The following is a 14710-nucleotide window of genomic DNA, read 5'->3' as shown; positions in this document are numbered from 1 at the left end:
GCTCACAAAGTGAGACAGGACAATATGCAGAAAGTCAGTGTCTCAACACCACCGCTAAACTGCCTTGACAGTGTGCAGGTAATTCGGAGTAGTGCAGTATCTTTAAGCAAACTTTACAAAATGGTCCTACTACGTGATGTCCTACTATTTAGGAAAATGTTAGCAGCGGCGAACGTTGGCAGGGGGAAGATTCATGTGTCCAAGGGGCAGCAGGCAAAGTATAGCGAAGTGTTATAGTACAGCAACAGATTGAATTTCTCCCTTTTGTTCTTCTCTATAGGTGAATCGTGGAGTTTGTCCTCAAACTGCGATCCATCTGTTTTTAATTTCTACAACTTTCTACGGACTCACCCCATGTTGTTGAGACGCCATTTTGGATCCTCAGAGTCATCCCCTACCAAGATATGTCTTACAGGAGAAAATGGATTGGCTGACAAAATTAATTTAGAAGAAAGAAGACTGTTTTTCACAACTGCCCATGCTCATTTGAAAGCTGGGTGCCCGGTGTTGGCCTTGGAAGTGTTAACAAAAATGCCCAAGGTTGTAAAACGATCAAAGCCTTTCCTTCGTTCATCAAGTTTCACAGACACAAGTAAAGTATCAACCCCTCTGTATACCTTGCCAGAGGAAAAAGACTCAAGTTCAATGGTTAACGGCTTAGGGTCCTCTGTTATGTTATCAGATAAAGAATCGCATTCTGCTCTTTCGTTTGACTGGAGTCAGCCATCCATGACAATTGAAGATGAGGACCTTGTATTAAAATGGGACAGCGATGGTGAAGAGGAGTCGGAGGAATCTGGTCTTTCAATGAAAGAACTTAAACCTTCTCATGGAAAAGAGAGTTTGAAGCCTGAAGAAACTAGTACCAGTTACTCTGATGCTTTGAGCATTGATGAAGATGATATTCTTAGTCCTTCAGAGGATGTTATAGCTGCACAGTTGAAATTCCGAGCTTGTCTGAAAATCCTTACAGGGGAACTCCGAACATTGTCCACGGGATATGAAGTTGATGGTGGCAAACTGCGATATCAGCTCTACAGCTGGCTTGAAAGATCAGTAATTGCTCTTCAAAAGATCTGCGATTACAGTGTCAATTTTGACGAGCCAAGCTCAGGAGGCGCGGTTGAATATTCTTATGACGAAAGTTCTTATGATTCCATTGACCAAATCACTCCAATGCAGCAAAAAGAGCTTTTCCAGAGGCGACAGTGGCTTCTTAAGTTTCAGTCCCTGCTTCGAATGTTTTTAAGTTTTTGTGTTCTTCATGGCTCTCATGGTGGGGGTTTGGCTTCTGTAAGGATGGAATTAATATTGCTTCTGCAGGAATCCCAACAGGTAATATATTAACTGGTTTTGGTACAATTTTATTTAGATTATGTTCATGAATGGTTAATGTTAGGAGCATTACTTTGATAATACACACACTTTTCCCCCCCCCTTACAATATGGTTGAAATGCATGCATGAATTTAATTGCCTAAACAGTTTTTGAATGGATTGAATTATGTATATAGCTGTCAGACAGTAATCCTTTATTATCAGGAAGGCTGTCCCTTGATCACGTATGCAAGCTTATGGTATAGAAGGTTAATATTCTTCCCAGCATCCATGGCAGTCTTGTTCGGAAATATATAAATATAAATATATATATATATTATATATATATATATATATATATATATATAGACACAATAATACTGTAAATAGTTGAATTCAGTGCAGTTTGTGGGGGTAGTCTGTGGGTCATTGTCATGTAAAGATGTAAACTACGATTCTTCGAGTGAATGCTACACACATGACAGAACATGAGCCTTGGATGCAGTGAACAGCAACGATGCACATGACATTTGCGCTGGTTTCTTAAGCAAAGTTTATAGATCTTTTTATTGGGAAACAGTAGAAAAATATGCCACGTGATCTTTTCGAACCTCTGAGGTATTCTCAGATGGAAAGGGGAAGGCTTGTGTCTGAAATCCAAAAAGCATACATGACTTTACACCTTTGTTGATCAAATAAAAGGTATTAAATTCAACTAAAAACTCTTCTTCTTTCTTAAATGATTTAGTAAGAATTAAAATCCACAGCTTCATATTGTTGCAGTGTAGTTCATTATTGTCAATGTGTATATGGCATCATTTCACAGCACTTTACAGGAGATAACAAGTCACATAACAATTTGGACCCACAGGGGTCCTGCTCGGTCAAGCAAAAGAACATCCTTTGGCCACTTATAGGGACAATGTTGAATATGTTGGTTTATAGATGTATGCGTCAAGAACGGAAACTGTGCCATACACCAAGCTGTGCTTTCATTAAATGTATATAATAACTGGTCATTTCACAAACTTGCTTAGAAATGCCGTATTCACAGTTACGCATTTTCTTTTTTTGTTAATGAATATCTCCTTTTTCTTTTAGGATAGCACAATCCTTTCAAATCCACAGACGGAGCAGACCTCAGTCCCACTTCTTTTTGCTTGCACGGCTAGTTCAAAAACAGTTGTGGCTTCCCCTTTACTGCACCTTAGCAACTTAACCCATGATATCCTGCATGCAATTATAGATCTGGATTCACCGCCTCATCCTGACAATCATAATAACAGGGTATGTTGTGTTTGCTATCCAAGATGTCTGTTGTATCTTTAGGTGGGTGTGAAAGCTATTAATGTTTTCTACTTTTATATATATATTTTTTATTATTGTTAAGCAAATATGATCACTTATATTTTACAGATCTATGTCATGCACACTCTGGCTGCGTCACTATCTGCTTGTATATACCAGTGCCTTTGTGGAGGGCAAGCTAACAGGTACAGAACTGATGCTGAGAACCGTGATACTGATGCCATCTAAAAGTGTTTACTTGTTGTTTCCATGTGCCACATGCTGTTCCATGCATTATTTTGTACTCCAGAGTTTTGTGAATATGTATATTGGTGACATGGTGACAAAGCGTGCAAAACCTTTGATTGGGGAGCACTTACCGCTTTCCACTCTGTTTCTGGAGGGATAATAGACCCCTCAAAACACTGACTAGAACCTTAGGAACTTGTGGCATAAAAACTGAAGTATTTTGCTCGGTTAGTGAAGCAAACTCACCCAGCTTATTTTAGCTCCCCTGTAATTATTTTGCTGTAGATTGGTTAAAACATTAGAGTGGAATTGGACCTTTGCCAGCATGCTAAAACTGTGTGTTTTTAAGAAGATGTGGTCTTTTCAGATGAAGTGTGTTTTCTTCACAGTTCTTCCTTGCAAACAAACCTGTTCACAGGCATGGTGTACCAGAGCGTGTTGCTTATCCAAAGACACCCTCTCAGAACTACCAGCTTAGATGAAGCGGTGACTCCGAATACCTCACCCACTCACTGGCCAGGTAACCGATAATATCTAGAAATGTGCCTGTGTAATGTAATGGACTCCTAATGTGTTGTGTGTATGTTTTGTTTGGTGTTTTTTTGCTGTGAAATTGCAGGTGTTTTTTATATAAAAGGTGATTCCAGTCCATTCTATTGGTTTGCTGTGGTGGTAATACCTCTTCTCAAACCAGAATCACTTTCTATACATAGCTCATTGTAAATAGATACACAGTGCACAGTTACAATAAGCTGTCCATCTATTGTCCCATGACCTTTGTTTATCTTGATGTCATTCTTGTTTTGATGCCAAAGAGCAGCAATTATCATTTATTGATCACTTCTCGACCCATCCTGTAGGTATAAGTGCTTTACTTCGCTTGTTGAGTTCTGCTGGCGAAGAAGCCCAGCCCGGACTCACTGTGCTGTTGTGTGAAATTCTCACCGCTGTGTACTTGAGCCTTTTCATCCACGGCCTGGCTACCCACTCCAGCCAAGAGTTATTCTGCACTGTTGCCCATCCGTTGAGCGATAAAATGTGGTCTGCCGTTTTTGGAGGAGGGGCAAGGATTCCTGGAAAGGGACCCGTTAAACCGGTAACAGGTTAGTTCACTTTGGAAAGTTACATAAAATGCGGGTAATGTGCTGTGGAGCTTGCTGGAAGAGAATTATGGATAAAGTGCTATAGATGGAGAACGTAATAATAATAATTATTTCTAGCTATGTGTTCATTATTTCTGTTTTGGTTTTTACAACAAAAATCACTATAATAGTCGCTTTCTTCCAAGCAATAAGACTGGGTGAGTGCATTGAAACTAAATCATGGACCGTGATCCTCCAGCAAAATAAAATCCATGTGTCATAAATGGACATATCTAAACTGTGCTGAATGAAAGGAAGATTTCTAGAATTAGCAACGATTGGAATTCTTTCAGAACAGGTTTATTTAGCCCATATTGGCATTTAAGTTTGCAAGTATTTTCATGATAGACTAGTTTTTACCGTTTAAATTTGTGAGCATATTTCAAACATTGGTCAAGAGGGGGAAACATTTTTGCATTTCCCGCCACGCTGCTCAACATTCGCGCCGTAAAACTAACTGACCTAACCAACTATCTTTATTCTGAAATGTAAAACTCCATAAATGTATTGTATTTCAGAACGTAGATTTCAAAGTCCACAGTTATTCTTGAAAATTGGGATTCAAAATGAAACCAAGGGCATTGATGTCTAAATGTCCAGTCATCTGCGTCTCCTATTTACTGGTTATTTTATGTCTACGGGAACCTGCCCTCCCCAAATAAAAAAAAAATAAAAAAAATAATTGGGGCCAATTAGGCTCCTGATGTGTCAAAAAAAAAAAAGGATGCTGAAATTCGACTACTGTGTCAAGTTGTATACTGCTCCCTGTGTGCACTGAATGTTCTCTCTCCTTTTGTTTTGGCAGGAAAATACTTTTCTATTCCTAGCCCACATCAGGTAGTTGTGTTCTCCATGGAATGTGTTGGGTTTTCCAAAGCCCTTACTACCATCAGTCCCCATAGTCCTCCCAGCCCTGCAGGCAAGACACTGCTCTTTAGTTTTTGGCCTTTAACCTGAACGTATGCACCCTTGTGATTTTGCGTTATTAAAAAGACAGGCCAGTTTTCTTACTGATTCCCCCCCCCCTCTCGGTTACTTTTGTTTACTTATGGATTTCTAAATGTTAGTCAAAATCAGAATATATTGGCAAGCAGTGACACCATTTTTCACATTTTATTCATGCTTAGCAATACAAAACTTCTTTTTTTAAAATACAAACTATTAGAAATCCATTTTTCGTATTTTTCTACGTTCTACCTCACTAATGTGTTATGAAGGCTGTATGCTTTTGGACTTTGTGTGTTTTGATTTTTAATATTTTTTTCTATAATTGATTTTTGTGTGCTTGCTTTCGAAGAGCCGTCTGACTAAGCTTTCCTTTTACTAAGTTTTTTGTTTTTTTGACTTCTTAAGCAGTGCACGTATGATTTTGTTCTCTTACCACTACTATTATGTTTCTTTTATTATTCAAAATATGTGGGTTAGAAGCTGCCAGAAAGGATAAAGAGAATGATTCAGTTGAAACCGGGAAAATAATCATAAAGTAGACCAGGAACTCAAAATAGAAATTCTTAGATTACATTTTCATTCTTCTGCCTGCAAAAACACTTGTCCGTTTTGTGATAGTAATACTGGCATTGTCGAAAAGTACTTCCTTACCCTTGGGGAGGCGTTTGCTGTCTGTGTCCCCATCTTTAATGCCTACTGACGGCAAATAAATGTAGCGACAGATTCCCACGAAAGCGAGCTTTACAGTATTTGATGCTAAAGCTCACACTGTATCTAAATGTGCTTTATCAAGACTGGAAAGATTTCAACAAAAGCGGGTCCGCATGACCAAGTTATATAGCTGATTGAAGATTAGATATGATGAGTATAAGCCACACAAAAAAAACTAACTAAAAAACAAGAGCCTAACATCGCATTATTCTGGATAAATTGTCAGATGACTAGATTTCAAGCGTTCCTTCTTTTTTTAGTGAAGTTTTTCTAGCTTAGTGTTTTCTACTCCAGCTCATAATTGCTAATGGAAAATGAATATATTTTATATATTAAATATTATTAAGGGTTATCCCTTAAGCTAATTGTCTGACCCAAAGTCAGAGCAAATGCCCAGCACAAAGTATATAGTAAATTTGCCACATCTGATGAAAAACAAACGAGAAGAGAAAAATTCACACGACACAAAGGAAAGACCATACTAAAATGAAGCATTAACATGCCAACAATTCTCAAATTTACAGTTTTTTTACTGTGGATTCACAATTCTGCAAATATAGTTGACTGCTTTGTACAGGAGGATGAGTAATGGGAAACTCACAGGAAGAACCTGCAAGGTGAAGTCGCATTGGGTTTCTGTAGGGGTTGGTGTGGCCTGTGGGTCATCTAGTTTGAGTTTCCCACAGAAGTCATCTATCGTAACCTGTTTTGTTTGTAACTCCTGTCCTGTGTGGTGTCCTAAACCCTGAAGTGAGGAGTACAACGTTAAGTAGTCTGAAGACATGTGCTTATGGTTTAAACTGTAAATAAGCAACTTTGTGGAGAATGACCTGAGATAATTACGCAGATAGTGTACCATGAACCATAAGAGACCCCTTTCTCAAACCTTTTTATGTGGGTACTACTTTTTTCTTTTCATGTTAGTTGGTATTATTTATTTCCACTTACTTGCCTTTGAACTTTTATTTGTGCATGCGCATGTGGTCTTGCTCGATATTCCGTAAGCTATGTAATTGATAGAATGCATTACATTGCAGCTTAAGTAATTCCATCTAAAACAAGGTAAGTTGGTTCTATTTGTTGATTTTGGCCAAGGGGTGTTTGCAATTCCCTTGTGATTTCAGTCTTATGCACACATCGAATGTTTAATGTGTGTTTACAAGATGTGGAGGCAATTTGAGGATGCCTGACCGTTTCAGGCCAAGCATCAGATTTTTTTTTTGTTTTGTAGAAACAAAACTCAAGCTGTCCATATGTAAAGGTGTAATAAAAATGTGAGAATCTGGTTAAATTACCCCCTGTTTAAGTTGAGACTAAAAGATACAATATGATAATTACTAATGTGAAAAAAAACTCTGAAGGTAAAAAGCCAAAAATCCCTTAAACTTCTAAAATAAAGTACTTGCGTAAAAAAAAAAAAATCACCACCTTAGGGTAAGACGTGAAATGTGCACAAACCTGCCCCATAGTGGTGTCTGTAGTTTCCCCAGCAAAAATATTGCTTTGGTGGAGAGAACATTTTGCAATTTCCCCTCATTTCTCCTTATGAATATATGGATAACTGTCAATGGGGTAGAAAGACTGAGATTCAGAATTTCTAGAATGGCTGAAGTATCTTGCAGAGAAGATGCCTACTTGTCCGCTCCGCCTTGTAACTGGACCCGTCACCACTGAAGAGAGGAGAGTCCTTTCCACACGTGGACTAATAATACCCTTCTCCTCCTGGGGAAGCTCAAAGATTTCAGTCATTTTGTGTTAATCTGCTCTTGAGAGGAGGGAATTCCAAAGGGTCAGAGGCAATGGGGAATGTTCTTTGCAAGAAAGGCCATCATTTAAAGCCTCAGTGGCCCTTAACACTACACACTAAATCCATTTCACAATGCATTGAAGCATCTTTAAGTCAGATGTAAAGGTTTCTTTTTAGGCATTCAGCATGTGTATACACATTATTGTACAGATATGATGTAGCGTCTAGGGTGCTTTTCCTTATACCCCAACTTCAATTATAAAAACATTGTTTTTTTGTTTGTTTTAATAGTATCTCCCCCAGTTGACGAAAGTGAGAAGTCCTCTAAACGCTTCAGACTTTCTACGAAGGTTCAGGCCAGAGAACATCCGCCTGTGCTTGCCTCTCCTGTGGCAGATCAGGGCTCATCAATCTTTCGAGAGAGATTTATCCCTCCGGAGCTCAGCATCTGGGATTATTTCGTAACCAAGGTGACCTAGGACTATTATGACATAATATCTTAAAATTAAATAGAGCGGATTGTTACTACCCCAATAACTTGTATGCACTTTGTAGTCAAATTAATTTCTTTTTTTTATGTTTACAAACCCCTTGGTCACATAATGTCTAATATGTCAGGGGTCACGGGTCTTGTAAATAAAACTGTCTAGCTCATACCATATGAGAGCGTCTCCATGGATATCTGTTTCTATGAACTCATAGAATACACCCTGTATATTTTACACATTTGCTCATAAATGGTTTATTTTGCAGCCTTTTGTTCCACTTTCGCAAAACATACTGGAGTATGATTCGGAAGAAAGTCAAGGGAGTGATGATGAGGAGGAAGACGATGTCTCGTTGTCTGATGTTCAGATACAAGAACACTCCAATCCTAACTCGTATAGGTATAAAAGCTTGTATGCCTGTGTGGACAACATTTGGTTACAGATGACATGATGATGTTGCTAGGTTGCTACATCAGCCCAGTTAAGATGTGAGGTGGAATCCTTATTATACTATATTTACCATCTTCATTGATAAGATAGAGTCACAGAGATGGCTTTCTAAGTGTCCTGTCGTAGTTTATGGTTTCCTATTACCCTCTTCAACCTCTTTAAACATAGTTTCAGGGAATGCGTAGCTTTGATATTAATAATTTAGCGTCTTAGAATCCAAGTGTTTGGATGAATAGACTACCAAAGCTATATTTGTTCAGATGCACCTGGATATTTTTAAAGTTTATAGTGGTTTCATTTTTTTTTTGTTGAGCCAACTTCTTAACCCCTTAATGACAAAGCCCGTACGGGCTCAAAATGCATTGTTTTCAATGCATTGGGGTTAGGGACCGCCCGTTGTCTTTAAGGGGTTAAAAAGACAATATATTTACAAGATAAGTCGTGACAGCTAGTGTTTCAGAATTTTATGTTTGCTATTTGTTATTATGTACTGCAATGTCTGTTTAACTCTGAGTTCACAAGCATGCTCAATCTTCAACTTGTAGTTGGGCTTTGATGCGTCTTGCTATGGTCCAGTTTGTGCTTCAGAACCTCAAGAACTTCTATCCACTGGCTGGACATGAGCTGTCAGGTATGATTGGCTTCTCCTACCTTAGAGAAGGAGGTTGATCTGAAGCCTCAATATGTTAACTTATATTCTACTTCATAATTGCTCCAGAGCTCCCAGTAGCATCTCCTCTGTGCCATGCTATTCTCAAGACATTGCAGAGATGGGAGCAAGTGCTGCTAAGAAGACTTGAAATTTATGGTGGTCCACCCCCTGACTTCATCACCATACCTACCTCAGAAGAGGCTTTGTCTGCTGGCCCTGCTATCTTACGACACAAAGCATTGCTGGAGCCGACAAACACCCCTTTCAAGTTAGTATCTATTTAAAGACACTTTCAACAAGTATTTGTGCAGAAACATAATGTCATTTACTATCATTCTGTTTACTGCAATTATCAAACATGCAAATCTGTGTTCTATTTGTATGTAATATTAAATATCACATCTTCTTGCTTGATTTACTTTAGAATTTGAAAATATATTGCATTGATATTAATTGCTGTAATAAATTCACCAGTACCTAACATGATTTCTAAATGATTCGTTGTACTTAGTGTTTTAGAACCAAGAGAATTGAATCATATCATGTCTTTTCCAACACTACACAGTTTCCTATGACATTAGTAATCTTTTTGCATTCCTCCTTTCCATGTGTGCATCTTCATTTTATAGCAAAAAGGACCATGTCCTTGATTAAATATTTTTTCAATAGAACGGCGAGATATTAACATCTGTTCAGTTAAACATTCAATACTGTTTCAATTCATTCTCATTAGATCAAAGCATTCGAGCACTTTACCAGTGAAGAGGCTTTGGCAATATCTGGTGAAACAAGAAGCCATCCAAGAAACATTTATTAGAAACATTTTCGCGAAGAAAAGATCCCTCAATGAGGTATGCGTCGGAGTGTTGTATTACCAGGCCTCGTGGCTAAAATGTATTATCCTTTATAAATGGTTAAGCCCAGATAAGGTAGTATATTTGTGTGTTGGAAAATATTCACTCTTTTCTCTTTCGTTTTTAACTCCTTAACGACCAATGACAGGCATGTCATGGCATGAAATATGCTTAGAAAAAATGTTTTGTTTATTTTTGCAAAAAAACATAGGAACATCAGGTATTTCTACCTCAGGACAAATAGTAGAATCTATTTACCAAGTTTTTTATTAGCTTTTGTAGACGAGTAAAACATTTTTCAAATAAAAGTGAGAAAAGGTGCATTTTTTAAAAAAAATTTCAACATATTTCATTTATATATTTTTTGTAAATTAGATATGATATCATACCAAACATGGTATCTGAAGAAAGCCCATTTTGTTCTGGAAAAAACAATATATACCTTGTGTGGGTTCAGTAAATATGAGAGAAGAAAATTACAGCTAAACACGAGCACCATCAAAGTGTAAAAACAACCTTGTCACAAACGGCACAAAAAATAATAAAATATAACAGGCTGGTGCTTAAGGAGTTAATGACCTAAATGAATACCTGTAAACCAGCAAAATATAAACACGAGATTCTACGGCACCTGTTTTGCTTTTAACATATGTGTGTAGAGATATATAATATGACCTTAAATTCTAAATTTGTGTATACGTTTGTGTGTATATATATATATATATATAAAATTGTGATACCTTAAACCACTTTGCAGGATCTTTTTTTCCCCAAGAAAGACAGGAAGCTATACATAAAAAGCATGTTTATTTAATAGGGCATGTTTCATACATAAAAACAAAACATAAACCAAAAAAACTAAATCCTAGCTCAAACTTGAAGCACTAACTAAATGAGTTTTCCTAGTTATCTCTTCTCTCTAATAGCACACAATTTCACACTGTGCTGCAACTTCACAGCCCCGGTTTGTTCTGACAACTATTTACAACCAGCCTCAGAAAGGCCCCTTTTCCTAATTAGTGGCTGCCGATGAGAGTCTGGCAAAGCCTTTCATTGCTGAACTCTGTCACAGGCAGGAAAACATTGGTTACATGTGCACAAGCCCTCCATGTGGTGGTCTGCATATTGGCTTAGACCTTAGACCCAGAATTCCCGACTAACGTCAGGAGGCAGTCACAGGACAGTAAAGCAAACTTGGTTTCCTTGGTTGGGACTTGAAAGAAATGTGTTGCGTTAATATGATCTTAACACATAAATTATTGCTTTTGTTTATATTTTGTTGATCTTGTAGAATGTCATTTCTGGGGAGACATTAGAAATTATTACAAGCTTTTATAAAAATTATATGTGTGATGTTCATTTTTATATTTTATTTCCATTTTCTCTAGACTGAAGCAGACCAGGGACCTTCTGGAGGAAGAGCTAGAATAATCCACAAAGACTCTGACATAATTACAGCTTTTGCAGTAAATAAAGTAAGTATGACTGTAAGTGGCCCAGCTTTGTGAATGTTGGCATTTTCTTTTATGTTTTTTTACATGTTTTTTTCCAGTACATTTTTCCTACAGTTAGGACTTTCTTACAGAATATCTGGAATGCCCCCAGTTGTGCAGCACAGAATGCTGTGGCCCTCTTTCTCAAAAGGATTTGTTTACTAAACGAGGGTTGTCAGGGGAGTTTGCAGTTGTGTTTTCTGCTCAGTTATTTCACGATTCATTTTGAAGGACCAACACAGGCAAGTGTCTCAAATGAAACGACTGAGCTGGTCCTGTATAATGGCTAATTCTATGGACATGGAGACATCAAGAGGTTTGGATAGGCCAACTAAGCTCATCCTGCGATGTACGCTTTTTGGGGATGGGTTTTCGTAATATATAGTAAAGTCAATTAGAAGGCACTGCAACTCTCTAGTGAATAAACCACAAACTGTATCATGCTTCAGAGATGGTCTTGAATGTTCCACAATCTCACATCATTGCATTTGTGTAAAATCACCATTACATCATGCAGAAAATAAATGCAAGGTTTTGCATAGGCATCGCAATAAACTTCTTGTGCATGGCGTGTCTCCACTATACACAATTTATAGTTACATAGTTACATAGGCTGAAAAAAGACATGCGTCCATCAAGTTCAGCCTTTTCTATATCTGTTAATTTGTTGCTGTTTGATCCAAAAGAAGGCAAAAAACCCCGGCTTCGCTCTTTCCAATTTTGCACTAACCAGGGAAAAAAATTCCTTCTTGACCCCAAAATGGCAGTCAGATTTCTCCTTGGATCAATAAGCTGTTTCCCCATAATTAAAGATTATATCCCCGAATATTATGTTTTTCCAGGTATCCATCCAGTTGCAGTTTAAACGTCTGTACAGACTCTGATAAAACTACCTCTGCAGGCAGAGAATTCCACATCCTTATTGTCCTTACTGTAAAAAACCCTTTCCTCTGCTTTAGTCTAACTCTCCTTTCTTCCAGTCTAAATGCATGACCACGTGTCCTATGCATAGTCCTGTTTATGAACAGATTTCCACACAATGGTTTGTATTGGCCCCGAATATATTTATATAACGTTATCATATCCCCTCTGAGGCGACGTTTTTCTAAACTAAACAGATTTAAATTAGTTAACCTTTCTTCATAACTATAGTGCTCCATTCCTTTTATTAATTTTGTAGGCCGCCTCTGCACCCTTTCTAGTGCTCTGATATCCTTCTTTAGAAAAGGTGCCCAAAATTGCACAGCATACTCAAGGTGCGGCCTTACCATTGATTTATACAGAGGCAAAATTATATCTTTATTCCGCGAATTTATGATCTCTCCCACTGTTGAATTCATTGGTCTACCCCGCAGACCAAGTTCCCATCCTTGGAATTACACTTGACTCCACTCTCTACTTTATTCTCATAAAGTGCAGCTCGCCAAATGTTGCCGTCTTCACCTGTGAAACACATCACCCAAATGTGTCCTTTCTAACCCTAACCTTACTAATCTGTTTCCTTATTTAGGCAAACAGAAACTGCATAGCAATTGCTTCCAGCCATGATATTCAGGAGCTAGATGTGTCTGCGATCCTTGCTACTCAGATTTTCTCCTGGATTGATGATGAATTTGAAACGGACAATAAAGGGTATTTATTCTTTTCCCCTCTTGTATTGACATTCTATAACGGCATCAAGTGTTCGGCAAATTTGTAACATAGTTTAGCGCTATATGGGGTATTTGGGAAAAAATGGTCATAAAAGCAGTGGAACTGTTGCCCACAGGGACATATCCTGGCCTAGGCTGACTACCCATAGGGCAGCAGATTCAGGGGGCAGTAGTCTCCTGGCTGCAAAACCGGGGGACAGATCGCCCTTGTGCTGCTACTGAATGGGCTAGTTACAGGGGAGATCTTCACAACTGGCCAATTTACATGATTTATGGCTGTGCCTTCATAGTGTACCTGCATTAGAAGGCAGCCTTTAAGACACAGAGCGGCGAGTGTCTCGGTTACCGGGCGCCTGGGTGCAGCACATCCATCTCGGCTGCCTATGGGGATATAAATGTACTTTGGTTTTGTCCTATTTCCTCCTGGTTTTATGGCTTGCTTTACAGTATGCCTTAATAGGTCAATCTCTCACAATTTCTCAGACTAAGAACATTACTGTACTTAAAGGTTCTTTCATAGGAACATATAATTCCATGGCCCATTTTTCCTGTTGTAAATTCCCTATTCAAAGAAAATCAGCAGCCCGATAGTTTCATTTGGCCTAGACGCAGTCCCGTAAAACCAAGAAACAGCTCCTTCGTTGTGGCAAGACATCACCGTAACGCTATTTCACAAATAAGATCTCTTATATATTACTGTGAACATTTATATATGCATGTGTTCAAGCTTGTATTATGTTTGCTTTGTTTTCCAATAAATCTGATCAGATGCATTTACACAATCTTTATGGCAAGTCCCGTTTTGCAGTCGTCTGTAGTCTCCTCTTACACCCAGTAATGAAGCTGTCACAGCGCTATACATTTGGAGTTTTCAGTCTTCTGTTTGTTAGCTATAGTGAGGATTGCTTCCGCCAACAAGCTCAAAAGCGAGGATAAGCACACGGTTATATGTGATCAAAACCTCCGGGCATTTCAAAGGTGGCTGGAATAAGAAGACATTCCCTGACCATTATAAAGAGGGCTAGCAGTTACATTGTTCACAGGGAGGGTTGCTATGTATAGAATATCCACTCTGGGGAAGTTAGGGAAGTTCAACACTGCACTTGAAACTCATAATTCTGTCCTGAGAAACAAAGGTAGGGTTGGCTATCTGAATGTTTCTTTATGTTGTCGTATTTCTTTTTTTCCGTAGTCCTGATGATTTCTTGGTGGTGCATACACGCGATGACGCAGTGCAGGGTTCAACCCCTTATACACACAGCAATCCGGGGACTCCGATTAACATGCCCTGGTTGGGAGGGATACAGACTGGAAGAGGTGCCTCTGTTGTAAGTTCATCCCTTTTTTTCCCTTTACCATGCTGTGTGAAATGCTGCTACCGTTACACATGATCTCATGCAATGTGGCAAAGTGTATACTTTGTATTTCTTGATTTTGCTCTTTTTTTCTTAATAAATACACTGACTTATCCTTTTTTAATAACCACTTGTGTGTTAGACGTTATGTATTTTATATTACATGGTTATAAGATCTCTCTCTACCCTGGCTCTAACAGTTGATAAAGAAGCCTACGAATAATGTCCGAAGAATGGCCTCTCATCCAACACTTCCTTACTGTGAGTTTGTGGTTCTGATCTGTTTAGATGTATTTTCCATTTGGGAAGACGGCATGTATGTAGTCATTAATTCATACTAGAGTTGGGTATGGTAGTAACAGCTAC

General features: G+C 38.4%; 1 protein-coding gene across 2 annotated transcripts in view; it reads left to right on the top strand.

Annotated features, from left to right (window-relative positions):
* DMXL1 (Dmx like 1) overlaps nucleotides 1-14710 on the top strand; it is a 52102-nt gene that overhangs the window by 32297 nt on the left and 5095 nt on the right. The window contains exons 24-37 of one of the 2 annotated variants that reach the window (XM_053474098.1): nucleotides 281-1335; nucleotides 2418-2603; nucleotides 2733-2809; nucleotides 3242-3372; nucleotides 3713-3955; nucleotides 7692-7870; nucleotides 8154-8287; nucleotides 8884-8969; nucleotides 9057-9258; nucleotides 9724-9841; nucleotides 11233-11319; nucleotides 12848-12969; nucleotides 14182-14317; nucleotides 14545-14605. In XM_053474098.1, coding sequence (XP_053330073.1) covers nucleotides 281-1335; nucleotides 2418-2603; nucleotides 2733-2809; nucleotides 3242-3372; nucleotides 3713-3955; nucleotides 7692-7870; nucleotides 8154-8287; nucleotides 8884-8969; nucleotides 9057-9258; nucleotides 9724-9841; nucleotides 11233-11319; nucleotides 12848-12969; nucleotides 14182-14317; nucleotides 14545-14605 — 2817 coding nt within the window. Of the gene's footprint in view, nucleotides 1-280; nucleotides 1336-2417; nucleotides 2604-2732; nucleotides 2810-3241; nucleotides 3373-3712; nucleotides 3956-4799; nucleotides 5435-7691; nucleotides 7871-8153; nucleotides 8288-8883; nucleotides 8970-9056; nucleotides 9259-9723; nucleotides 9842-11232; nucleotides 11320-12847; nucleotides 12970-14181; nucleotides 14318-14544; nucleotides 14606-14710 lie in introns of those variants that run through there. The other variant, XM_053474105.1, reaches the window with a different exon arrangement.

The sequence above is a fragment of the Spea bombifrons genome, chromosome 1 (genome assembly GCF_027358695.1).
Source record: "Spea bombifrons isolate aSpeBom1 chromosome 1, aSpeBom1.2.pri, whole genome shotgun sequence".
Taxonomy (NCBI): domain Eukaryota; kingdom Metazoa; phylum Chordata; class Amphibia; order Anura; family Pelobatidae; genus Spea; species Spea bombifrons.
Note: the sequence above shows the minus strand (reverse complement) of the source record. Positions and strands in the feature narration are given on the sequence as shown.